This window comes from Sycon ciliatum, chromosome 11 (genome assembly GCF_964019385.1).
Source record: "Sycon ciliatum chromosome 11, ocSycCili1.1, whole genome shotgun sequence".
NCBI classification, from domain to species: Eukaryota; Metazoa; Porifera; class Calcarea; order Leucosolenida; family Sycettidae; genus Sycon; species Sycon ciliatum.
The window spans coordinates 117721-145530 of NC_088653.1; the positions used below are offsets into that span (position 1 = coordinate 117721).

Consider the following 27810-nt stretch of genomic DNA (forward strand, 5'->3'; position numbering starts at 1 on the left):
TGCTTCAAACCAAAGCTCCAGTGCTACTGTCCAGGATTCCATGATGACCGACAAAAAGGCAAGGAGAGAAGTTTCACCAACAACGAAACCAACCACGAAAGGCGGAAAGTGGCAGAACACGATGCAAGCTGCAAGATGCGCTTTGAACGAATTTATTTGTCCCGCCACTGCGCCAAAATGGCTGAAAGTGGCTGAATCCATTCAGCGCTCCTATTCAGCGCTTTGAGAACGATGAACTTCTGAAAAAGGCTGAAGCCGAAAATTCAGCCGTTTCCGTAGCGACGATAACGTCAAAAAGCTGAATGGCTGAATCGCCCTTGGTGTGACCGCGGCCTAAACCAGATCATGATCGGAGAAGTCGCAGGGAGACATTATTACATCTCTGACTGCATACAGATTTGTGGGGATATAGCCAACTGAAAAAGCAGATGAGCGGGTGGTCCGTGTCCCAGAACAAACTTTGTTCAGGCGGTTAAGGGGAAGTAGTAGCGACTTGTTTAAGCTTTGACACATTGGCCTATTGGTCTGGAATGAATCAATGTTCAGGTCGCATAGCTCGCCCTGGATGCAGTGGACAAGCTCCTGAACACAGCTCCAAAATTGAGCATCAGCTAAAGGAGGACGATACAAACAGCCAAGAAGGAATGTTCTCCCAGTTATCTTCTTGTCAGAGCCTTCTAGGTTCAGCCTGGTCCCATAGCTCAGTAGTCGTGGCATTGCTCATGACAAGCAAGGTCCCGGTTTCGAGTCCTGGTGGGTCTGGAGGTTTTCTCTTTTCAGGCAGTTCACTTCCCGACTGTTCTTTGAGTTTGAAGTTCTCCTAATCCTTTCAAAAATAAGTGCAATATCGCCAACTATTTACAGCATGAAACAACGATGTGTTTCAGAAAGCATACACATATGTGACGTGAAATTACAACGTAATTACGTTGTGTGGGACCCCTCTATTGTTGTTTCCAGAAGCGAATGAAGGTGATGTGAATTCAAAATTAGATATACCATGGTTATCTGTGCGCAACATAAAAGAGTGAGATTCTTACCGGTACAAACATTATCCTTTTTAATGAACCCATTCTTGCACTCGCACGTGTAGCTTCCTGGCTGGTTGTCACAATAGCTGCTACTACGATTACAGACATCAAGTATGTCACATTCATTTATGTCCATGCAAAAACCTGAGGGTAAGAAAAGAAAAATAATACTTGTAATTAATAAAATTGGTCTGACGAGGGGAGACTGGCCCGCAATATCAATAATATCTTGACATCATTGAAGAATTTTCATGTAAAGAGTGAATAGCAACTTTAGAGCGATTGTCAGTCGACAACCCCCTTTTATTATAATAAAATTATTATATCATATTGAAGCAGCAAACGGCACGGTTACCCTTTAAAACAATTTATTCATGATCATTAAGAGTGCATATCTTATAAAACCGGACAATGGCGTGCAAGTCGATCTATCCGAGTTCGCTCAAATTTTGCAGGTAGGTTTCCTTTGGGGTGTACATTGCATGCGCAAAACACTTGAAAAAGTCTCCGAAGGGAACCTTGAAATTGGCGTACCCCAAAAAAGGTCGCAAAATCACATGATTAAGGGCGTCTACAAACGATCCACGCCAACGCGTACGCGAACAAGCTACGAACAATAAGCCTACATTGCCCCACCTTTGATGGGTTCCCGGGGCAGCCCAGGTTACCTCAGTCAGCATCCCAGAAGACGAGGGCCATCACCCCCTGATGAAACAAATGATTATCTGGAAAATAGCCACATTACATGCGCTGATAAACCAGCGAGCTATATCCTCAAGAACTCTACACCTGTTCTAGCACCGAAGCCATTTGGATTTTCTTCAAATTAACAATTTAGAATTTTCCACTCCACCATGCTCATATACATTCAAACTCATACCTCCACAGGAAACCGTGCCATTGCGCGACGTCTAGTCCGGAAATTCTACTCCAACACAACTCCAAACCCTGCAGAACAAAGCGTATTGTTCTTGACCTTGGTAAGAAACAGCAGCGGTGGTCACTTGTCACTCGAAACCACATGCTTATCATTGCGCCACCAACATCTTTTACAACGACAGTTGAAGCAAAAGATAGTTAGGGTTTTGGTGCAGTTTTTGTTTTTTACGGGGTAGAGAAACGGTGAAATGTTGATTTTTAAATAACTTCGCATAGAAAAATTGGCAATGGAAGCCGGGCTTTCCGCATCCGTAGGAACGCCACCACTCTTCAAGGATCAAGGCGCAGATTCAGCTCCTAAAGCGGTGGGAGGTGAGTAGATCAGCTCTCCAGCAAGTGGTCAAAGACCGAAAATCCCATTCACCGCATCAATTTTGTGGAAGCCAATTTCAAACCAGGAGGGAGAGATACAGTGAGGGTAGCAATGAGGTTAGGGGCATCGAGGATATGATTAAGTGGTGCCTGGTGAGCGCTTTTAATGTTGGTTGAGGTGTCAGCGGACAACAGACTGCTATGTAATCCCCCCATGGTGTCTCCGACTCCCTAATGGCCTCGATAACTAGCTACCTCTTGGACCGAAATCAGTGCGTCACAGTAAATGGAACCTTATCTGACCTGGAGTCTGTGACATCCGGAGTGCCCCAGGGCTCCATTTTAGGTCCCCTGTTCTTCCTCACATACGTTAACCCTTTCAGGCCCATAGTACGGATATATCCGTACCAGTGTACAGTGCATACTTTTCAAAGCGCAACCTGGCAGAACTCGGCAGTCCCTTGCCAAAATCGGACAATCGAAAGGTCGATCGACATTATAATTGTCTCAGCTATCGGCTCGAAAAAACCCGAAGGCAATCCGAGGTCGGAGAGCGGAATTATGAGACTCAAACTAAATTCGCTCAGCAGAGTCAACTCGGGCGCATGCATTTTGAACTCGTTTTGGGGGGGTTTTCCCTGACTCGCAGCCCACGCAGCCACAGATAGTTTACGTCATCGCAAAGGCATGTTTCTCAGGTCTCATGTAAAAAAATCTGAGCGATCTGCAATACAATTTGTTGAAATGGCAGAGAGTTTGAGTCGGGCGCTCGCAATGCTGGCCTTGGAGCGCCGAGTCGCGCTGCGGCGCTGGTTCTGTGGATCCAATGATGGATTGTTGGCTATCGCTGTGTTCCTCATGCCAAGAGCTTTCCAGAAAACCCAAGATCACCAAAATCGGCCAAAGGACACCAAAGTTACGACCAGATAAGTAACTGGGCTCGCGTATGCAGTGCATTCCTTGAAATAATCGTGGGCCCTAAAGGGTTAATGACCTCCCCTTTGCAATTCCCAATATTTCTTTGTTTGCAGATGATACCACTGTCCTTGCTTCCTCCCCATCTCACGCCACCCTGTACCCCAATGTTCAGACCTGTATCAACGACATTGTTCACTAGATGAGCACTTGGTACCTTAAGCCAAATATGACCAAAACCGAGCTCCTCCTTTTCCCCCTCCCACAGATCCAGTGCCCATCTTCCACTTACCCGATGATCCCGGTCACCCTATCTCTGTAGCGCCCCACCATAACCACCTTGGCATTGTCATAGATTCCGCCCTCTCCTGGTCTCACCATGCTGATCGTGTGTCGTCCAAAGTATGCCGATCTGTCGGCATAATGTCAAGTCACTTGTCCCATTTGCCCCAAAATTGCCGGATTAATTTTTATAAGTAGAAAGAAAAAGGACATATGGAAACGAGTTAAGAGTAACTCTCCACCACTGTAACTAGATACTATATACAGCCAGAAAGTGCAACAACTAGGCACAAAACTGACAGAGTACTGAGACTGAGTACTGAGTACTGAGTTACTCTTAACTCGTTTCCATATGTCCTTTTTCTTTCTACTTATATTATTGGCTCAATACCCGAGTTTCTAATTTGTATAAATCATACATTCTTCTCCTCTTCACGTACGGCTTCCCTGCCTGGTCCACCATTAACAAAACCCACATAGGTAAATTAGAAGTTCGCCATCGCCGTATACTGCGCATCATATCTCGTACAGATCGTTATATCTCAAATCTAGACGTGTATGCTGCTGCATCCACTACCACTCTGCAACATTACCTTGATGCTTCCAAGTGCACCCTGGCACATTTAATTTTTCTTGACCAGCACCCTCCTCATTTACAGTCCCTTAATCGGTTCAATTCAGGTGGCACCACCTGAAGCTGCGTTCGTCTCCCCCTAGCTAGGTCTACCCTATTCGTAAATTCCCCATTCTTTTCCTCCTACTCTACGTGGCTCCAACTGCCTCCCAGTGTTAGACAAGCTCCAGATATGCCCAAATTCCGTACCCCGTCAAACAGCACTTCAGTATCTCCCAGTAAACAAAGTTACAGTCACCACTTCCACTGCATAGCTCGCTGAGCATCCCATTGCTTTGTAAGTTGCTAATCCCTTCCCACTTTGTGTACGTGCTCTTCATTTTCTTTTTTTCTCTTCTTCCGTGGTTGGTCTCACCCTCCCCTCAATTCAATTGGCTGCCTTGACATGCCACGAGGTGCAGAAATAAATAAATAAAAATAATTTTTCTAAGTTCGTAAAAATAATTTGGTACGGGAAATATGATGAGCGATTTTATAGCGTCAACAGAGTACATATAAAGTGTTTAGAGGTACACAGGCACGCACGCACGCAGACAGAAATACATGACCGAGTGTGTGGACAGGCAAAGTCAGACAGAGCATTCATGGAAAGGCAAGGCGTATGGAATGGAGGCAGCATTGGTGCTGGGACCATGGTCCCAAGCTTATCAATGCGTCGGCAAGTCTGGGGACTGTGCTACCCGATCAAGCTGCACTACATTTCCGGTCCGCCCAGCTGGCTGACATGCTGCCTCCTGCTGCCCCTGAGTCCGCCCACCCCAGAACCCGCCAGCAACATTATGTGAAACACTCCCATGCCTTCCAGTTGTCAAACCCCCTCCCCCCACCAAGTCCTCAGATCCTACACCAATCCTTCCCATTCGGCGTACCAACAACATAGAATGCTCTACCCTCTGCCATCCTGAACTCTCCCCCCATCTAAGTCAGCGCTGCAATGCTTCAAAGTAGCAGTGTACAAGTACCTCCTCGGGCAAACTTTTGGGGCTGTTGTCGACGTGTACACCACAGACTAGCATACTACCTGATGGCCTAACTCTTCTCCCTTTCTTTTTACCCTCCCCTGGTGCGCGTTGTGTGCAAGGATACCGAGACCTCTGGTCGCAGGAGTCCACAACGCCCCACCTACACAGCTGCGCTAGTGGATACTAGTAGTCCATCCCGACTCAATAGTGGTTTGTTCTGTCAACCTAAAACTTCTGTGTTCTAGTCGTTTCTTCGTTCTCCCTGCATGGAACTTTGTTATCTTTCATGTTCTTATTTTTGTCTCGAACCAGGTTTGTGTTCTTCGCAGAAAAATAAACAAACAATGGTAAGCCCTCACACTCCTTGGGAGTGCACTCCAGACCAACGCTGAAAGCCTTAAAGACCAGGCGAGATCTGGCAGCTTCTGATTTTTTCCAAGGGGACAGTGAGACACCTGGAAATTTGGTGACGGGTGTTGCTTGAGCTGATGGGGAGAATAGGTCCTGGAGGACATTGCTGGCTTTCTCATAGACACAGCGCCACACCAGGATGGATCGCGTCAGGGCGTAATACTCGCAAACTGTGTACAGGGGCATCCGTTCGAATAGAGGTTGGGCAGGGGTATGAGGATTTAAACAGTATACCGCTCTCTCTGATCTGCAGGACCCGAAGGCGACCAAGCTTTGAAGCCATGAGGGAGTTGGAGAAGGCGTTCGATCTGTATCAGAGGTTCTCCTCACTTATCACACTCCTCCAAGCCGACTGTCGTCATGTTATTTACAGAGCTTATATTATGCCTATTTTTGATTATTGATGCATAATTTGGGCTGCCATTTCTAAACCATTGATGGCTCAACTCGAAGTTATGCATAGGCGCCCTTTGACATTTTGGCTTCCTCGCCTGACTCCAAGCCCACATTTACCCCGCCTTGCTTCTGCTGTGCTCTCCTCGGTTCGCCTGAGTTTGTCATACGAGACAAATCGCAAAATTGAGCTGGGCATTGCTACTCATTTTGCTCTGTCCTGCCTAAGCGGGTTTGTTCTATCTCAAGATATGCGCACGAGAAACTCTCTCCGCTTGTCTATTGCGAGGCCTGCCTATTTGCAAACATCAGTAGTATAGGGGGAGGGGGTTCTGGCTCGACTGAAGTTGAGCCAAAATAGACTTTTTCGATCGGCCCTCTTGGGCCAATCTCTCAAGTCCGCCCCCCCTCTTCCTATACTACTATGGACCCTCCAACCACTGATTTTCCCAAAAACTAAAGTTGGCTCACCCCAATGTCAGAAAAGTGAGTCAACTTGCTCCCTCCGAGAAATCAGACCGAAATCGGAAGTGAGCCAACTTGGGCTTTTTTCACTTATCAGATCTTTACTCACTCCGAGGACTGATGTGGATCGGTTTCTGAGTCAACTTCGAGTGGTTCAGCTATGGATGAGGATCTGGATGGTGGTAAGCTAACTTTAGACGAAATCTCTGTAAAGACATTTCACCATCATCAATCGGTAACTCAAATCCATTTTCCATCTCTTCATCAACAATATACTTCCCATTATCTTCGTCTTGCTCTCGTGAAATCTTTTCAGCGTACTCAACTGGTTCCTGTTTCAGTTTCGTTAAGAGATTGACCATTTCCACATAATACATTTTCTTGTTTTACCTCAACCTTTTTTGTAATCGGTGGTCTCCATCCTGAGTTGAGTGCTGCTCTCAACTCAACAAGTGTTTCTCCTGTGGGTATTAAAGTTGTATTTTTCACCTGATCATCTTTACATGAGTTGGGTGGTTTCGAAAGTGTGAAGGTCTTCATCCTTCTTTCAATGATATACATGTTTTTTTATGTAGAAAAAAGGACATAATGAGAGGAAACGAGGTAAGAGTAACTCTCCACCACTGTAACTAGATACTATATACAGTCAGAAAGTGCAACAACTAGGCACAAAACTGAAAGAGTACTGAGACATTCGACGTCCTGACACCTAGCTTCAACACATCTCCGTACTGCTAACCAACAGCCTTCCAACTTGGAAGGTTCAAGGTTATGGAGAGACCAGAGAGGGGACGTTAAGCACAACGAAAATGAGCACAAGCTACAGTCCCAACGGAACAAAGAATGTCGATTGTTACTGGAGGAGGACGAGACCAGTAGGATACTTGACAAATCGGTCTTACTATAATTCGAAGCAGCAAAGCAGCACCACACCCAACTTGGGTGGCTCAGAAATATCAAAGATCAGAAGTGGGAAGCTTTGCGAAAACGAATTGTACAAGCCAAACGCCAAACTCCTGCAGTACTTCTCATGCTCCTCATGCATGACATTATGATCGACTACTTTTATTTGTCTTTGAAATCCGGCAGCAGTAATGGGGATGAGAAGAAGAAGGAAAGGGAGGTATATCAAGTGGTTAAATTTTCCCAAAGTTACCTATGAAATTCCTGATGTTGTCTGTGGGGTCGATGTTGTGAATGCTCCCGATGTTGTCGGTGTTCCCGATGTTCCCGTTGTATTTCCCGATGTTCCCGATGAAATTCTCGATGTTTTCCGATCTTTGACTACTGTGACGTAGCGTGGTGTGGGTTATCAACCACGATATCACACAAGCTCGAAGTTTGCCAAAGAAAATTATTAAACATGGTATTTTGCTTGCCGCATGATTTCTTCTCTGCACAACTCTATGTTCTCGCTCGTGTTTGCCCCCTTTCTATTCGACGCAGTCTCCACAGCAACATGCTAGTTCTAAGGCTGAAACTGGAGAAAGTTCCAGGGCATCTCTTTCCCTATGACTGGTTTCTGCGGAGCCGTTCAACAAGGGCACAAGTCTTGCTAACTGCAGCTCGCACTGTCCAGTTAACAAAATATCCTTTGTTTCATTCCTATTCTGCGTGGCTCAAGCTATCAAGGCTCACCCACCACTGTACAGCATGTCTCAGTTTAGCCAAGTTGTTTGTACTGAGTTGTGTTTTCCTGCAGCACTCACGCGTGTTTAGCTAGACAATGTAATGCCCGACTATCTCACTTAATTGGCTGAGCTTTGTTTTCCTCCCTGTTCCGTTCTTTCCACTGTTTTCTTGTTTTCTTTTATACTTTTACCATGGCTGGTTATCGCCCTCATCTCTGGGGTGGCTCCCCACATTAGCAATGCATGCACATGCTACAAGATTGAGTTTAAAATAAAAATAATTTGAAACTCGGATGTTGAGCCATAAATAAATGTAGAAAAGAAAAGGACAAAAGGATACGAGTTAATAGTAACTGTCCATCACTGTAACTGGATACTATATACAGTCAGAAAGTGCAATAACTAGGCACAAAACTGACAGAGTACTGAGACATTCGACGTCCTGACACCTAGCTTCAAAACATCTCCGTAGCCCTAACCGACAGCCTTCCAACTTTGAAGGTTCAAGGTTATGGAAAAACCATAGAGGGGAAGGAAGCGCAACGAAAACGAGCAAAAGATACAGTCCCAACGAAACAAAGAATGTCGATTGTTACTGGACGATGACGAGACTAGTACGATATTCGACAATTTTTCTTTCAGCTACGTCTCCTCCATTGCGGATTTCCATTGAGCTTCTTACTCCAACTTGTCCGGTGTCCGATGTTGAGGTTGGTTTTCGCGGTCTACCACGTTTTCGAATATTGACTGTTATTGTCACTTCCGTTGTCGTTGTAAGTGCTTCCTCACCAGTCCGTATTTTTACTTGGCTTTGCGTCACCCTTCCTGACGCCGACAGATCCTTAGTCAGTTTCAGTGGTTTACGTGTCGGTCTTTCAGCATCTTTCCCGCTGTTCTCAGCTGGCCCCTGTCCTACACACGCAGAGGAGGACAAGCATGCAGTCACATCTTCACGGGAAGAGGAAGATGCGCTGATGGACTAGACAGCACATTTTGGAGGACGACAATCGCGCGCATCAAGCGGAACACAACTTAACGGCACATGTTGACGAATGCGTGCGCCCAGGTGCTGAGGGGTTCTACCTACATTCCGATCTTCACAAGAGTGACGCGAAGCCAAGTAAAAATACGGACTGGTGAGGACGCACACACAATGACAACAGAAGCGACAACAGTCCATATTCGAAAACGTGGTTGACCGCGAAAACGAACCTCAATATCGGACACCGGACAAGTTGGAGTAACGGCTAGTGTCAAGAAGCGTGGAAGGCCGCGGAAACGCGAAGAGACGGATAGTGTTGATGCCACGAAGATGCGAGATGACGGGACATTGGAGGAGACAACACGCAACGGAGCTAAGAATCGCACTTCGTCAATCAAGCAACATCTGTCAGCCCGTACCAATTGTCGTGAGTTGTATAGTGATAATGTTTTTCTCAATATTGTCACGTGGTAGATGTGCGTTGCATTTGGCTGTGTCAGAAGCTTTATATATCCGTAAGTTAGATCCTGAACTTTGCGTACAGGAGGAAATGTGTTGTCGCTACAATTGTTCGGTGTTCCTCCTCGTCGAGGTGTCAACAATGTAACTTAATTTGCTCGCTATGTTGTTGTATTGTATTGTATTGTATTGTATTTAAGGATTCTCCAAAAGCAAATGGATGCTTATCACGGAAGTCTCCCACATAAATATCGCAAGAAAAATGGGAAAATGGGGGAGAGGAGAGTGGAAGATGAAGCATGGGAAGAAGGGAAACAAGTACCTAAATATCGGGGTATAAAAGCAGGAAAGAAATTGACGAGGTAAGAAATCACGTCTGCAGATAATAGCGGGGCATTTAGATGAAAAAAAAACCAGCAAGGATTAATTTCAAGGAAAAAAATTCTCAAACGGAAAAGTTCGGAATTCCAGTCAGAGAATATCTATGCTGTGAGTAATGAGCCTTTAGAGCAATGCGAAAATTGACAGAGGACTGAACGCAGCGGATGTATTCTGGAAGTTTGTTCCATTCCACAGATAAACGGAAGAGAGGGGATTTAAGGAAATGGGCGCCAGAACGAGGTAAAACTATAGAGGACGGGTGACGACAACTAAGGGATACATTGAATTTGAAACGAATTAGCAAAGACGGAAACTGGTAAAAGACATGATGAAAATACAGCAAAGACAGAATCTGACAACGCCACTTAAGGGATGACCAGTCACAAGTACGATTAAGAATCTGCTTCGGGGTTTCCCACTCAGGAGGGTGCCGGGGCTTACAAAGCAGATATGAACGAGCAGCAACGGCTTGCAGTCGGTCTAACGTAAGCGAATCTGAATGGGATACGGCGAATGACCAGACAGGGACTGCGTATTCTAACAGTGGTCGTACGTAACACTTGTAGAGCAAATTCACGGTTGAAGCAGAAAGGAAATGGGCCATATGGCGCAACAGAAAAACACGACTGCGAAACTTATGGGTGATAGATTTTATATGGTCAGAAAAATTTAGTGAAGGAGTGATAGTCACGCCGAGATGACAGTGGCTATCACCTTTCTGAATAGGCACACCGTTCATTGTCAAGGGGGATGACGGGCCGGGGGCTAATGCATATTTTTGAAAGGGTAGGTGGACGCATTTACTGGTGTTAAACGTCATGGCAGTAGCTGATGACCATTGACAACACTTATCAATGTCAGTCTGGAATGGGGGGGGGGGACTCCAGCTGCTTCTCGGTGTGTCCGACCGATATCGCCATGCAATGCACCTACATAGGCCTTAGACTTGATCGCTCCACAGTGGATACGTTGTCTGCATGAAGTGAAGTGGAAGCAAATTTTCGAGCTCCACAGTTTTTAGTTTCCACGGCTTTCTGGCAGCCCTTTGGCGTGGCCAAGAGGACTAGCACTGGTACAGCTGCGCTTGGTGAAATCCAGCCCGAAGTGCCTAACTGGCGCCCAGTACTGATGCGGCCCTTGACGCCCTCAAAGTTGTACAAGTGCTGGTGTGCGGGTGTGCGTATGAACTGTGCATGTGCTGTACTCATACGCATGCATATTATGCTTACACCAAAGAGTGAAAAACCGCACTAAACAAAGACAAGTGTAACATTCATTTCAGGTCAGCACAAGTAAAGAAGACGGAGATCGTTTCGAAGCAGTTTATTTCATACACAGAGCAGCAGGTCTTCAATATTTTGTGTGGCCACCGTTTGCTTCGATAAGGGCTTCATCACGACGTGGCATTGACTCTACGTATGGGGAAACCGTGTCAGGAGCCAACGAGTCCCACTTCAGGTACAGTGCCTGCACCAGCTGGTCAGCATTCTCGTAGCGATGTGGAATTACTCTCTTCTTGAGAAGAGTCCACACATTCTCGATTGGACTCATGTCCGGCGGGCAGGGAGGTTGAAACAGGATGTTGGGTACTCCGCTATCGAGAAGATCCTGCTGTGCTTGAGCTGACTTGTGGGAGGTAGCATTGTCGAGCTACAAGGACCAGTCGTTTGCGAAGAATCCGATGCCACTCGGTAGAATGTTGGCTGCCATTCCTTTGGCGAACGTTGCTGCATTCCGCATCGAAGCAAAGGACAAATGCCCAACGGTTCCGAAAAGTGAAATGGCCCCGAGATCGTGCACCTTTGCTGGATAGTGTAGCGCCTCGACTATCGGCTTGTCATCACGCGGGTACCAGGACATAACACGTCCATCAGAACCCAAAGGCAAAGCATGCCTCGTCTGCAAAGACAACGCAGTCAAAGTCAAACTGGCGATGCTGAATTCCCCATACTTGCCGGCTGGTCTTTGCTGCTTCTTTCAGAACAAACTTACGCATCGGCCGCCCGAACCTGTTCTTATTCCGTCTGAGGTTTCTGCGTACCGTGCTGGGGACGCCATTTCCCCACAAGGTTGCTCCGTGTCTAGAACCTCAGAAACCTTCTCACTGCTCGAGAAACAATCTGAAGCGATGTGATCAGCAACAAACTCCATGCCCACAGGTGACAGTCCCGGCATTGTTCCGCTCCCTGCCTGTCTTGCTTCGCTTCTCCCAATTTCAACTCGAATGCATGTGTCCATTACCTGAACATGGACAATAGAATCGAAGATCGAAGATTGTTTTGTGACTTGTTCTCGATTTTATCACATTATTGGTGATCTGTTTCACTTACCTGAGTCTTCTTGTAACCGGTTATGTCCATAATTCTCTCTCTGAGTATGACCTGCGCTGTAGAGGGTCGTTATTTTTTCTCGTCTACTCTATTAATTTCACCCAAAGAGCTCTTAATTCTCCATTTTTGAATAGGGCTTGTGAAGAAAACTGTAGAGAATGATTTCACCTCGTTTTGGAAATGGGATTGCGGAGCATGTTTGTGTGACCTTTGTTTGCTCTTCTGTCTGCACTGCGGGCTCTGTAGGAGATTTGGGAATGGCCATGTCCTTCTTCTCTATCTCTTCTTGATCTTGAGCTGTACTTCGTGAAGTGAATGAAAGAAATTTTGAACTGTTTTTAGCATGCAAGACGTGCACTCCGAACTCTTACAAGAGGTGCGTACAGTTGAGTTCATTCACACAAATCGCCAGAGACGTAATGGTAGATGGCTTCGCGGCACCGGCTTTGCAATTCGGGCCGGATTTCACCGAGTGCAACTGTAGTAGTATTAAGTATGGATTAGTAGTAGGGTCCACCGACCTCTGGCCGCCACGGCCCCAGCCACAAAGACCGCCCTCAAGGGGCTCTCAGAGGCAGAGACGAAACTTTTGTGCTCCTTTCCGGGTATGGAGTCGTCTGTGCTAGAAGTAATCAAGACCCTGGGTAACCTAGCGTCCGAGTCGACCTGTCTTGAGGCGCGCCTCAACAAAAGGATTGATGAGCTCTCGCTGCAGGTGTCAGGCCTGACTGACGAGGTTGTATCCCTCAAGGAAGCCGCCATTGCCAATGCAAGTGTTGTTGTTGTTGTTGTTGTTGTTGTTGTTGTTGTTGTTGTTGTTGTTGTTGTTGTTGTAGTTGTTGTTGTTTGGCTTCATTTAGAGTGGAGTTCCAAAACAGGCCTAAACCTAATGATGTTCCTCTGAAATTTCGAGCTGCTCAACAGATCCAGTGTACGCATGCGAAATCGTCCTGAAATCGTATCCGTACCCGCCCTGGCAAGACTGCCTGGTGCACTGCTAGTGCGGGTGAGCCACATAGCGTGGTTGATAAAGGCAGTGACCCAGAAGCGCAGAGTGTGGAAGACATGCAGCATGGTGGACAGCCCAGCACGAGCGCGGAACTTGAGGGGTACGGCTAGGAGTTCCAGATTCTGAACCTCATGTCCAATGATAGTTGGCAGCTATGGCAGCTATATATATATCATCAGAGCCACCCAGACCCAATAAATCTGTCTTGTGTGTCGATAACCTGAGTGAGTCATGCACTGACGACGACATCAAAGCTTTCACCCTGAAAAGGTCACGTACAGCCGGGACTCCAGCCATTGTACATTACTGCAGCATCCACAAGGCTGAAAATGGCAAGATATCTGCAAGGATCACAGTCAATGCCACTGCCCTTGCACTCTTCACCTCACCAAACCTCTGGCCAAGGCCACTCTACGCCAGACCGTGGAAGTTTAGGCGACGTTCAGTTGAGCCTGATCGTGATGACTTGCCTCGCAGCCCGGGAGTTAACACGGAGCAGTGCGACTTGGCAGAATGACTATTGCAAGTCTCTGGCTGTTACTCACAAACGCCTTTGGGCTGCTGTCCAAACTCGGCGAGTTCCAAACCAATCTGTGCTCGGTATATTATGGTGATCGTCATAGAAACAAAATTCACGCCAGACAAGATTCCACTAATCGTGTCAACTATTCCTGGCTATGCAGCACCTATCCGCCAAGACCGAACTGCTTCAGGCGGAGCGTAGCTGTCTGGATGAAGTCCAACCTGCATGCTCGTCGCCTTGACACTACTGCCTGTAAAGGTTTGATGTAGTGTGGCTCTTAGTAGATTCATGCTCTCATGGCAAGGTTGTAGTCTGCGCTGTGTATCGTTCTGGTTAAAGTACCCCATCAGATTGCTCCGTCGTCCGCTACCTAGACAGCTCGCTACCTGCAGCACAGCAACTTGGTGACCATATAGTCATTGCAGGGGACTTAAACGTCCACAATTCAGCCTGGCTCAAAAGTAGTAAAACAACATTAGCTGATTTTGCACTGGCGGATCTAACATCTGCTTATTGCCTCACACAGCATATCACGGATCCCACTAGAGATGATGCCATTCTAGACCTTGTCCTTTCAGACTTGCCTGGACATGTGACCACTTCTATCTGTAAGCCCCTTGGACGCTCAGACCATGCGGTCATCATCGCAGACTTCTTGACAGTTTCTCCCGCAGAGGAGGAGAGCTCTACTAGAACTGTTTTCTTACAAATCATCGCCGAAGTCGCACCCGCTACTTCGAACTGTTGTGCCCAGCGCTGGCTTGCGACTAGTTGGTTTGGAGGTGACAGCGTTGCGAATGACCGAGGGTCCTCGACGTCTGTCTCACCGTCCAGGAGCGACGCTGACTCACGCTGCTATCTGGTGCTCACGAGGTGTTTGTCGCGCTGCAAACGGAGAGTCTCTGTAAGTTTGTACCCCTGGTGATGTTTGTGCCTGGAGAGCACTATATAAGTGGTGCTCTTCAGGCACAATCTTCCTCAGCCTACTCAAGCTCAACTGATGAGGGGTGAATTCCCGAAACACTGTGTATTGAGCAGGGAGTGGTGCTTTCTTCCAGGTTTGCCGAGTCGAAGGTTCGATGGACTTCTCGTGTGCTCTGGATGGCAGTTGTGAGTCAGTCAAGTGTCAAGTAAAGTGGGCGGAATAGCGCGAGCTCCGATGTGGGGAGCAAACCCCTTTCTTACAAATCATCGCCGAAGTCGCAACCACTTCTAATAAAAATAATAATAATAATGTGGAGAATGAGCTATTTATGTCGTAGTAAATAAGAGGCTGCACGGATCTTAAACAGGCGGAGTGAGGTCAGATCCTTAACTTCTCTGGGTAGAGTGAGCCAAACAGATCAAGCAATAAAGAGGGGGAGCGGAAAAGTGTGGATGAGTTACTTTTTTGCGTGGCAAATAGTTGTAGTCGGTGATGAAATCAGTCACTGGTGTTAAGCGCTCCTCTGATATCCAAACCCTGATCGATGCACATGGGTAGGAATGCGCAACCAACCTGGCAAAGGCAATTTGCTTTGGCTCTTCTTTTCCAAGGAATGCAGTCTTGCCTCCGACATATCAGTGGACAGCCTGCCTGCTGCCTTTGGTGACAGTGAAACTCCAGCAATCACAAGGATCCATGTCCGGGCTCACACAGTACGACAACATCTGGCATGACTCGACTTCTCCAGCGTCACTGGACCGGACAATATCGCAGCTAGAGTAGTCAAGGAATGCGCAATTGAGCTTGCGGGGCCCCTAACACGCCTCTTCTCTCTGTCTTTCAGTACTGGCCTCCAACCACAGGCGTGGAAGGTTGCTCGAGTAGTTCCAAATCCGCTGAAAAGAATTACCGACCAGTCTCGCTGCTCTCTACATGTTCCAAAGTAATGGAGTCCATCATGAACCGCCAGTTAATGAACTTTCTGGAGGGACAAAACCTCCTATCAGCAAGGCAATTTGGCTTTCGCCGAGGCCTAGTTTAATCCAATCTACTTATGGGACTACACCACAAGTGGTCGACTACATTTGGCCTTGGTGGATCTGTGGAGTTGCTTGCTGTCGACATCGCCGGGACTTTTGACAAAGGCTCCTCCCACACAGATGTACTGCACAAGTTGCGGAACATCGGTGTGAAGGGTGCCCTCCTGGACTGGCTTAGAGACAACTTCGGAGGTAGTTTGCTGGAAGTGGTCATTTGCGGCAAGAGCTCCGATTGCTATCCCTTTACTGCAGGAGTACCGCTGTTATGAACCCTCTGGGTCTAAAAGTATCAGGAACGAACGACCACACGGCACGAGGACAACTATTTATTCTCAACAGTATATTGCACTTCCATCGACTAATAATAATGAACAATGAATAACTAACACCAAAACCACCAGGTAGTTATAGCGTTAAAATGACAGCGTATATGAGAAAAGCATACACATACAACATACAACTACAGCGCACACAGCAAAACCGCACATAGCGCATGTAGCGTATACCACGTCGCAAACATCAGCGGCACGGCGGAGTCGGGATACAACTGCATTGGAACGAACACAATGTCACAAAGCTAGAAGGCCTTTCACTTTTGAGAACTTGTGGTTTCACAACATTCTCCCCACCAAAGGCCTTCTCACCGCCGTACAACAACTCACGAGTCAAAAGCGACTGGGGCTCTGACTACACCCCCAGAACGAGTTATCCGCTGCTGTGACGGTGGCCAAGGTGGAATATCACTGCTGCTCACCACTTCGGCCATATCGATTTCGCAAAGCTTGCCGCTGAGGGCTGTCATACACGACACTGTCACCGATCCACTTCGACATGGGACGGACGCTGGACCATACAACACACAACCAATAATTATTATTTCACCAAGCTTGCCGATCTGGGCTGTCATACACGACACAGTCACTGGGCCACTGCCTCGTGGGGCGGACGCTGGACCAGATAACATACATCCACTCTCTGTGTTCCACACAGTCTCGCCGCTCACTTCGTCCGTGCTAACCAGTATCGCCCTTCTCATTTCCTTAGCTTCTACGCCTTGCGCTTCTACGTCTCGCGCTTCTGCGCCTTACGCTTCTATGTCTTGCGCTTCTACGCCTTGCGCCTCTACGCCTTGCCCCTCTACGTCTTGCGCCTCTACGTCGTTCGGCCGAGACTCCAGCTGCTTCTGAGCGTCTCCGACCGATGTCGCCATGCACTGCACCGACGCAGTGGGCCTTGGATCTGATCCTCCCACTGGCTTTAAATACTCCTCTGACCGATGCTTGTCTGTAGGCAAAGTCTTCCACGCCTTGTCCGGCGTCCTACCGAGCGAGGCAAGCAATTCTCGCTTTGCTTCCTCATATTTACTGCTGGCGATGCGCTCGTTCATCTTCTTGAGCTTTTCGTCAAACTCTGTGCGGAGCGCACCCTCTTGCCGTCTAGCACTGCGCTCTTCAAACTCCTCGAACTGTCGGAGCCTCTTCTTCACATGTTCCCTCAACTCATCGCCTTCCAATCCTAACAGAATTCCATAGGCGATAAAGCGGGCTTCAATGATCCATAGTTCCTGTGCCATGCTCGCTTCGTATCCTGGCCTGGTCGCCAAATGTTGTGAACCCTCTGGTTCTCTTAAGTATCAGAAACGGACGACCACGCGGCTTGAGGACAACTATTTATTCTCAACAGTATATTTCACTTCCATGGAATAATAATACTGAACAATGAATAACTAACACTAAAACCACTAGGTAGTTATAGCGTTAAAATGACAGCGTATATGAGAAAAGCATACACATACAACATACAACTACAGCGCACACAGCAAAACCGCACATAGCGCCTGTAGCGTATACCACGTCGCAAACATCAGCGGTACGGTGGAGTTGGGATACAACTGCATTGGAACGAACACAATGTCACAAAGCGAGAAGGCCTTTCACTCTCGAGAACTTGTGGTTTCACAACAACCGCAATACAGCATCTTTGGACCGTCCCTGTTCCTAGTAGATGTTTGTTGTTTGTTTGTTTGTATTCTGTATTTATGTAAATGCTGCTGAAAGCTGCCTGGCTCCAGGGTCTGAAATGGGAACATTTGCAAACGACACCACGCTATATGTCTGCATCAATACACGCGACGATACTATACACCAAGCTGACAGTCTCCAAGCTTCGGTCAATGCGTCACATGCATGGAGAACAAAGTGGCATGTTTTAAGTTTGAACCATCCAGGTCGCAGCTCCTATGAATCTCTTGCTATCGACAGCAGCCCTGATATATCCCCACCATAATCGTTGTAAAAAACCTACGTACAAAATCCTCATTTTCCACAAAGTGATTGGTGAATTCGCTTTAGAAAAATCAACTTTCAAATGCATTTTTCTCAGTTCTGCGTGAAATGACATAAGCCCCCTTTTCGGATCTAGAGGCTCGCTTACCTCAACAGCACCACCTCAAAGTTGTAAAAAAGCACCACCGAAACTAAGAAATATGTTGACATCGAAGTTAAGCGTTCAAATTACTGCCGTTTGCTTATTTGTTGAGTTACACAGAAAACACCCCTTGGAACGCCCTTTCGGAGACGGTTCCAATGATATATGTGGGACTCTGATTCCAGTCAGGCCTCTCATAGCAGTCACTACCCCTAATACCAGTCACCAGTCACAAGCAAGTCAAAGAGAGCAAAAAACAAGTCACCAGCTTTGATACATGAAATGGGTAGGTTGCCATTTGAAGGTATGGAGAAGGAATGCGTTCAAAAGTATGCTTTTCAGCGCCGATGTATGACATGGGTAGGTTGCCATTTGAAAGTATGGAGAACGAACGCATTCAAAAGCATGCTTTTCAACGCAAACAATGTTCCCTATTTCGATCATGTTCTCACTCCGTTTTGCTGCTTATAGGGATGATATAGCTTGTTCCAGTTGAGGTAAACGTCTTCTAGATGTGGTGGACGCTTGGAGAGATCAGCTGTGGCGATGTCGGGACGGAATGCGACTCAAAATTGCAAATTTGTATCGCTGATCCCATCGCAGTATTCGCTCTCCAAACAGGAGCGAGAGGGAGGGCAGCGATGGCCTAAAATCGTCACGGCAGGCGTAATTCACCAGCCAGCGACTGCTTCTTGTCTTCTCTTTCACTTACCTTACGCTCGATGTGAGTAGATGAAGAAAAATATTGATATCCAATCGGACACAATAATTGGAAATAATAATTGGACACCTAAAGCATGCAGTACTACTTGCACGCTAAACAGGCATGACTGATTGTATTCGGACTCTGTGCACGCGTTATCGCAAAGAGGGAAAGTCGCGGCATTCTGTGACTGGTTTGTGGGCAACACAGCTGGTTTCTCAAAAGACGCAAACTGTGACTGGTGTGTGAGTGATTTTGATTGTATGACTGACTTTGGGGACCGTGACTGCTATGTGGGACGTGACTGCTATCGGAGTCCAACATAATTATATGTTCCTCATACTCATTGCCCAGACCCGATGGAGTCTCCGTGACGAGAACATTCGTCATGAACCAGGAGAGGGTTAATGGGTGAGACTAATATTGTTACTTACCGGTTGATGTGTTATCCCTTTTGCTGAACCCATTCTTGCACTCACACGTGTAGTTTCCTGGCTGATTGACACAATAGCTGCTGCTAGAATCACATATATTAACTCCGTCACATTCATTGATGTCCTCGCATAAATCTGAAGGTAAGAATAGAAAAGTTCAACCAAAAAACATAACATAATATAACTTTATAATTATGAAGAGTCGGCTTGAAGAAAGCAATTTTATTAGTGCAATATAGAGTATAATAGATGCAGACATTATAATCAAATTGTTACACATCACTCTCTCAAATCACATATATTTGAGTTTGTGTACGTGCTGATGTGACATTGAGTCGCGTGATAACACATACAGTGTCACACATTGAGTGCGAGATTAGAAATATTGATATTATCACTTATGTGTTAAGTTAGAAGTCATCTTGCATTGTGTTCAGGTTATCATCAATATATAAGGTCAAGCATTGGAACGGGGTGGTGAACCCAGGACCCAGGATAGAAGCGGACCAGGCATCATGACTTTGCACATCTATCATTATGCTGCTTTATTACGCGACCTGTTTTATTATTATTATTATTATTGGAACAATAAATCAGTTCAAAGTCTGATCAGGACACAACATGGCGCAGTCAGACCCGAATGCGGCGGGAACAAGCCCGACAGATCACGTCAAGAAGGACGACCCCTCCCACAGGTAATTCAGCTGAACAACTTCAAGCGTCAGCCCAGCGCGAGGAGCACTTAGGAATATTGTTGGAAAGGACACTGCACGACGGAAACGGTCAAAGAGAAAATGATGACAGAGCAAGACAGCACAAGACAGTAAACTGCAGTGACCGTCCTATCCGGAGAGCGAACGCCAGTTTCGCAGACTTTGTCGTTTGGAAAGAGGCATGGTCTGACTTCGAAGTGTGTCAAGGCATCAGGGGAGCAAAGGAAGAAACACAGAAGGCGGTTCTTAGATAATGCTCGGAAGAAAAACTGCGGAGATATGCAGGGCAAGGAGTCATAGTATTGCACGAGCAATCCACGGTGGATGGCTGTCTTCAAGCTCTGGAAGTCTTCATCAGAATGTTTTGCTTGATCGCATGGAATTCTACCGAACATGCCAAACAGGGGGAGAGACATTCACCAGCTTTCACGCCATCCTCAAGGAGTTAAATGCAGCGTGTAATTTCCAGAGCCCCTTGGAAGCCGTTTGCCATGATTGTAGGACTACAATTGAGGGTAGTGAGTGAGCACTGCAACACACGCGTGAAGCAAGTTCACTCTGAGACTATGAGGGATAAAATCCTCGTAGGAATCAGAAGCGATGGAACCCGGCATAAACGTCTCGCGAAAGCAGAAATCACGCTAGAGGAAGCGATAGCAATATGTCATGCAGAGGACGCTGCAGCGCAGACGCAGTCAGGTGTGGAACAAACATGCCAGGAGTTACAGATCAAAGCTGTGAGGAGATCCCAGTACAAGAAGGAGAAGTTTGCAGGCAACCAGGAACAGAAAACACCATCGAATCCGCCGGAGAAACAAACAGCCACCCAGTCAAGGTGCAAGAAGTGCGGGTTGCCACATCCGACAGTGATCAGATGCCCGGTTGAAGGACGAACAAGCCATCGTTGCGGGGAAGTGGGCCATTTGAAGAACGTTTGCAGCCAACAAGGAACGCAGCAAAAAAGAAACCGAGTGGGACGAATGTCTCTACAACGGGTCTCGTTGGAAGAAAGTGACACGATCAGACTAAAAGACAAATCAGGACAATAAAAATTTAAAAAATTGATTCGACGGGTTCGCGTACCGGGCAGGTCAAGAACAAGAAGTCGTACAACTGAGGCAAGCACAGTGGGTTGGTCTAAGATCATGATTGAGGAACGAGAGGTACCAGGTTCACGTCCTGCTTGGAAGCGGAAGGAGTTTTCCAACAGTGCTGCGACCCACAGTTAATTGAGAGCTCTTGGACTGGCATGAGTAAATCATGGATGTGGCAAATTGGATTTAGGCCTTTGGCCTATGGCTGGTGGATCTGATCTATCCTCCTCCACCGTTTAGGAGCCGCATCTGACACCTGATCATGGGGTGGTGGCGTCAGACCGCGATGGCTCCTCTGGGGCAATTTCCAGGATAATGAAAGGGAATGAGCAGTATCGAGTTCTACCAAAGGTGGCAGGAGCGCGGGGAATCTTTTGGCTCTCCATGAACTATTACATACATGTGATTTGTCCTGATTTTAGGTATGCTGCATCTACAGCCAGGCGAGGTGTAAACACTTAAAGGCATCTCTGTTGAAGTTCAAAAACGATATGCTACCTGATCGCATCAAGTCACAGAAGTTTCCGCAGACGACTTGCGTAACAAGCTGCTAGCCCTCCCGAAGATAGATTTGTCTGGTATTCCCTCCAGTGGCCACGTACCCGCAATAGTCTAGCCGGCCCGCTCCCACGTAGCCGACGAAAGACACCAGCAGCTGGAAAGTGCCACGAATGTGATCCCAGTCCTAACACCAAGAGTCCAAGTCTTGCCAAGAAATGTACATACAATGGTTGCCAACTTGGCAAGGTGTCGTACATTTTCAGGCCATGTGTCCGGACAAAGGCAAGTCAACAGCACCCAGCACAGTGGGCTATTTGAAGTTGAGACGTGCCTCAGTTTGATATGGTTTGAGCCCACTGTACAAACGCAAGTGAACGTGGAACCGACCACTGAAGACATGGCATGGATTTCGAAAACCTGCAACGCTATTGGCGCCATTGATCAACATCTTTCCCGGCTAGGTGGCTTCCCTGAGAGCCTTGAAGTTGATATTGACACCGTGTCAGCAGCAAACGGCACCTCCTCAATTAGCATCGGAAAGATTGCAGCCATCGTCTCCCTTGGATCAGTCTAATCCACCACAATACCTCATATATATGAAGACCTCGACGAGGCGCTCCGGCGAAACGTATCACTGGGAGAAGGCGAAGAGAAAGAAGGAAGTGCGTCACAGCCAGGCGGAGTCGGCACGGCGTATCAGCAATGATGCGTCGGACGCCTTGCGACACACATTGTCCTCGCCAGTGAACCTGGCGCCTTGAGCTGGCTTTTCCGTCCATTGAAAAAGTTTGGCTTTTCACTGACCAAAGCTGAGTTCATGTACGGCTTGTGCCTCCGTTATGGTTGGATGCCGCCGAGGTTACCAACTCATTGCTCTTGTGGACGAGACAATGGTATTGACCATGCCTTGTCATGTCCCCTTGGTGGTTTTACCATTATCCGCCATAATGAGATCGAGGATGTGATAGCCTCTCTTCTTCAGGAGACCTGTCACAATGTCTCCATCGAGCCACCGCAGCAGCCACTCACTGGAGAGAGAATGAGATACAGGTATGCTATCGTGGAGGAGCATGCGCGGCTTGATGTAGCCATCAGTGGTTTGTGGGGCAGTCGTTTTCAACGTACTTTACTTGATATAATAATAATAAACACAGATCGCATCTTCACTGAACCTGTTAGACAGGAGCAGAGTCGACGCATCTGTCAACAGTGTCAAGCCAAGTTAGTCTATCTCCTGCAGCTTGGAGAGTGCTCTCCACGAAGAGATCCGCTGCCTTCAGGTCGTGCCGAATCTTATCTATCCACCGCAATGGCGAACGGCCACGTAGTACTTGATTTACGGGTTTTTAATCCTCATGCACGCTCAAATCGATGTGCAACACACACCACTGTCTATCGGCGCCAGGAAAAAGGTACCGACGATGCTATGAAGGGAGAGTGATAGAGGTGGAGCATGCGACGTTCATGCCTGTTGTGCTGTCGGCAAGTGGTGGCATGAGAAGAGTGGCGACATCACTTTATCGCCGAATCGCGTTATTGAGAACGGAAATGAGGAAGGAGCAGTACTCCCACGTAATATCTTACATCAGATGCCGTCTCTCATTTGCCCTGTTGCGATCATGCAGCATGCGTTTGCGGGTTTCACAGGGTCTTTTCCGTGAGCGAGCGTGTAAATTCGTAACTGATCATGGAAAAGAAAAGAGTTTTGGCAAGCAACTAAACAAGAATATTAATATAAAAGTAATTATTATGAATTTTGAACGTAATCTGTATCTATATGAAACTCGGATGTTGAGCCAAAAATAAATGTAGAAGAGAAAAGGACATATGGATACGAGTTAAGAGTAACTCTCCATCACTGTAACATGATACTTTATACAGTCAGAAAGTGCAATAACTAGGCACAAAACTGACAGAGTACTGAAACATTCGACGTCCTGACACCTAGCTTCAACACATCTCCGTAGCGCTAACCGACAGCCTTCCAACTTGGAAGGTTCAAATATCGTACTGGTCTCGTCATCGTCCAGTAACAATCGACATTCTTTGTTCCGTTGGGACTGTAGCTTTTGCTCGTTTTCGTTGCGCTTGCCTTCCCCTCTTTGGTCTTTCCATAACCTTGAACCTTCCAAGTTGGAAGGCTGTCGGTTAGCGCTACGGAGATGTGTTGAAGCTAGGTGTCAGGACGTCGAATGTTTCAGTACTCTGTCAGTTTTGTGCCTAGTTATTGCACTTTCTGACTGTATAAAGTATCATGTTACAGTGATGGAGAGTTACTCTTAACTCGTATCCATATGTCCTTTTCTCTTCTACATAATCTGTATCTGTGCTGCATTATCGAGCCATGCAAAATGTTAGCAGCTTGTGATTGGACGAATACAGTGTCTCACCTGCTATTTTCCTAGAACCAAGGGCTTTGAGAATATTCTTGGAACTTCTCAGTGTTATAGCTTGCCTAGTTTCTTTCTTGCACCCATATTAATTACACCGTATAAAATCAGTATGCCATGTCAATTACAATATCAGTACCACCTTCTCTGACGAGCCTTTGATAGGCGAAACAGGTGCCAGAAGGAATTATTATACCCCTGACCCCTTCGTTGTTTGAAGTTATTGGTGTGAGTAATGGCTACCGAGGGTAGCAATGGTCGGCTTTAGAGCGCATGGAGGAGTAGAGTTAGTTTCTTGTATTTTTATTGTAAAGCTTCCCTTTTGATCTTGTCTCTTATTGTTGTGAACAATTTCTGACATGCACCCACGCTTGAAACTCATATCGAACTTGTAAATACTTCGCGATCGGCTATGATTGGCTGATAGAATACTTATCACTATCACCTAAGGCAACAGTACATCTTACAGAGAATGAAGATAATGAGAGGAGGGGAAGAGAGAGATAATGCACCCGTTAGGTATGACGAATGTGAACAGCTGCTTACCTGTGCTGTAATTCTTTGCATATCCATTGGAACAATTACAGACGAAACCTCCTTTTTCAATATCTGTGCATGTTTGGCGTTTCGGTTGACAAGGGGAATCTGAACAATTGAAAGCTAAAGAAGTATGTTGAAATACAAGTGCACACAATATTACACTGCTTTGGTAAAGTCAAGTTACAGTGAGAGAGAATGTCTGGCAAAACCATAAGTATGAGTTCAAGTTGGTCTCTCCATCTACGCTGGAAGCTCTCAGATAGAATTCCTTTTGGGTGGAGATTGATTGCTTAAAATCCTTGAAAGAAGGAATCTTGAAACATGGCCTACCCGAAGCAAGTGACCCAAAATTCACAAGAAAAATAGTAAAGTGCTTCTCAGGAATCGCAACATGACTGTAGCCGGGGACCAAATTGGCGAGTTTCATGCACATAACATCTATGGTGTGAAACCCGTTTTTTGTGTTTGACTTCGCATTGCAGCCGCTACTGATGTTCCTGAAGTGGAGCTCTTTAAAGTGCTCTTTCAAACTGCAGCCAGAACCAGCGTCCCAATGGTTGAGATACAGCTAGATAGGAGCTCTATGCCACTCTGAAGCTCATCCCGCGCGAAAGCCAAATCTCTTCACCTCAGAGCCGCTGGACTTTTAGCTGCATTATCGCAATAGATTGTAATTCAAGAACGCACAACAACCTCAAGAAGACAATGGTTTGGTGATTCTTGAATAGAAGGTGGCCAGCCATCATAAATACATTGACCTACAATCTAAGCTAGATGGACACGTTGAAGTGGTTAAGAAGACAATAGTTTTGTGTCAAGCTGCCAGCAACCTGATGTATGCAACATGTGCTCAATGGTTCATGTCTGCATTCTGTAGACAGGAGTAAACTCCTTGGTCACTATCACCCTCAAACTCAGCCAACTGTTTTGGAAACCTGTGATGTCAATGAAAAACATTATAAAATATGGACTCACGTAGGCGGCAAGGCTCAGCGCGGAGGGTTATCCAGGTTCCTGGGTATTGACATTTCATGGTTGACTGTATTGCACTTTGATCATTCCGGAAATCAGTCTTGCACTTTACAGTCAACGTTGTGTTCTCTGCTGAAATAGTATCTGTCGAATATATTCCATTCCTCGGATTTGATGGCTGATTGAGTTTCTCTACAGATAAATTCCAGGGAAAGGGAAAATTACTACTACATCAAACATCGGTGTTCGATCAATGTACTTCAGCATGGGAAAAATGGTTAATATAATCATTTTCCTTGTTCGCGTTGACATCATCAAGCAAGCTTGGCTGGGAAGAGGAACGAGGGAAGCCAATTAGGAGCACACACGCATTCCACTGCAGGATAGGCAAAAGGGAATAAGTAAGGATCATCTAGGCAAAACGCACAAAATGTCAGCTTTTTAGTTCAACAGCGTTAAAATAATATATCTGGAAACGGGTTACTACAAAATGTCAACTATTTACTTCAACAAATAACACAGGAAAAGGATAATACAGATATCATTACAGCTGACGGTACATACATGTAAATGCAGTGGCAAAGCGACGAAATAGTAATGAGCCGTCAGATGCGAAAACAGACCTTATGGGAAAAAAATCATATTTGTGTTAGTGATACTATCTGAAAGCCAGGAGCATCAGGAGTCGTATGCAAAAAACTAGAGTTGATTTGGACCAAGGGAAGTAAAGTTATAGCCTCTACAATAGGAGACCGTTTCAAATTGCATCTCAATTTTGGGTGCAATACCAACAATTGTTTCACCTACTTTGTAGAATATTTCCTGTTTCCTTTGACCGATTTCCACAAACTTGGGCTTTCTGGAAAGCTCTGGCGACGAGCAACCCGTTGGGCCCAAATCCGATAGCAAATAAAGCACAGCACCAGCGCAACAAGCTGCAGACAACGCTTCAGCGCTGGACTTGCGCCGTCACACGAAAATCGCTCGCCATTTCCATCTCCATTATCCCAGGACGCCCAATTTTTTTCGTGAAGATACACTGAGAGCTTCTGAGCCTGTTGCCGAGATCGTAGGTCGCTTGAAAAGGGGGAAACCCCGGGTCTGGATCGTTTGATTTGCACGTAGAAGTGCAAAGTGCCGTGACGTATCTTGCAGGCTTCGCAGCTGGGGAACGCAGCATCGTGCCGCGATCGGGCTTGCTGCATTGGATTCCTTGGAGTTTTCTCTTCGATTTACATACTTGGATTGTCCCGAAAGACCGATATTTGACTGAAATACGAAGGTTTGTAGCTTGGTTGTCCATGCGCACCAGTGCGTAAACTCGCCAACTTTCAAGTGCATTTTTCTGCACTGTGCAGTGTTTCCCATAAGGTCGGTTTTCGCATCTGACGGCTCTAATACGAGTATACATGATACCGGTAATACCTACAGCCGCGAACCACGTATACCCGCGTAGTGGAAAGCTACACAAGATGGGTAACCCATTTTTTAACATTTTTTATTTTTTTACTAGAGCCACGCAAACCCGTCATGTGTGAGCCATGAATAAGGGGAGTGGTGGCGTGGTCTGGGATGCTCTGCCCACCTTGGGTCTCGGCTTCATCACAACCAAGCGCGCCAATAGCAGAGAGAGAAAGAGAGAGAGACATAGACGGAGAGAGAGAGTGAGAGAGAGAGTGTGTGTGTGAGAGAGAGAGAGAGAGAGAGAAAGAGAGAGAGAGAGAGAGAAAGAGAGAGAGAGAGAAAGAGAGAGAGGAGAGAGAGAGAGGAGAGAGAGAGACAGAGATAGATAGATAGAGAGAGAGAGAGAGAGAGAGAGAGCGGGAAGGGTTGGGAAGCGAGAAAACTAAATAAGAGAACTAAATAAAGTATTGAAAAAAATGACAGAGAGAGAGGGAGAGAGAGAGAGAGCGCGAACGGGGAGGGTTGGGGGCAAGAGAGGGGGAGAGAACTAAATAAAATATAATTATATAATGCGTAAGGGGTACATATTCAGATCAAGAGAAAAGAGTAAGCAGAGCACGAGGCGTATGGCAATATGCAGCAGTGTGTGGGCAGATGTGCATACATCTTACAAAGTGTCAGTGGCCCAGTGCCATTGTTGTTGTTGTTGTTGTTGTTGTAGAAGTTTATTTAACGTCGCACCACAAACAGGCGATTTCGCCTCCTTTGATACATGTGGACGACAGAAGGAATGAGAGAGAGGGGGGGACAGAAGTATGGAGAGAGGAGGGTAGAAATAAATAAGCAATCAACCTCAGGGCTACACCAAAGCAAAAACGGAATGGGAACATACTATATACAAAATAGCTTCATACATATATTGCAAAACACGTTTACTATTCTTCAGTCCGCTATACCACAGAAACACACTAGCCGAAAAGCATTTAAACGGAGCCATGATGCGCTTTT

General features: G+C 46.5%; 1 protein-coding gene across 1 annotated transcript in view; it reads right to left on the minus strand.

Annotated features, from left to right (window-relative positions):
- LOC135827294 (slit homolog 2 protein-like) overlaps window positions 1–27810 on the minus strand; it is a 190935-nt gene that overhangs the window by 65945 nt on the left and 97180 nt on the right. The window contains exons 9-12 of the mRNA XM_065339819.1: window positions 25402–25590; window positions 24433–24546; window positions 19189–19323; window positions 1041–1175 (exon numbers count right to left, since the gene is read on the minus strand). Coding sequence (XP_065195891.1) covers window positions 1041–1175; window positions 19189–19323; window positions 24433–24546; window positions 25402–25590 — 573 coding nt within the window. The remainder of the gene's footprint in view (window positions 1–1040; window positions 1176–19188; window positions 19324–24432; window positions 24547–25401; window positions 25591–27810) is intronic.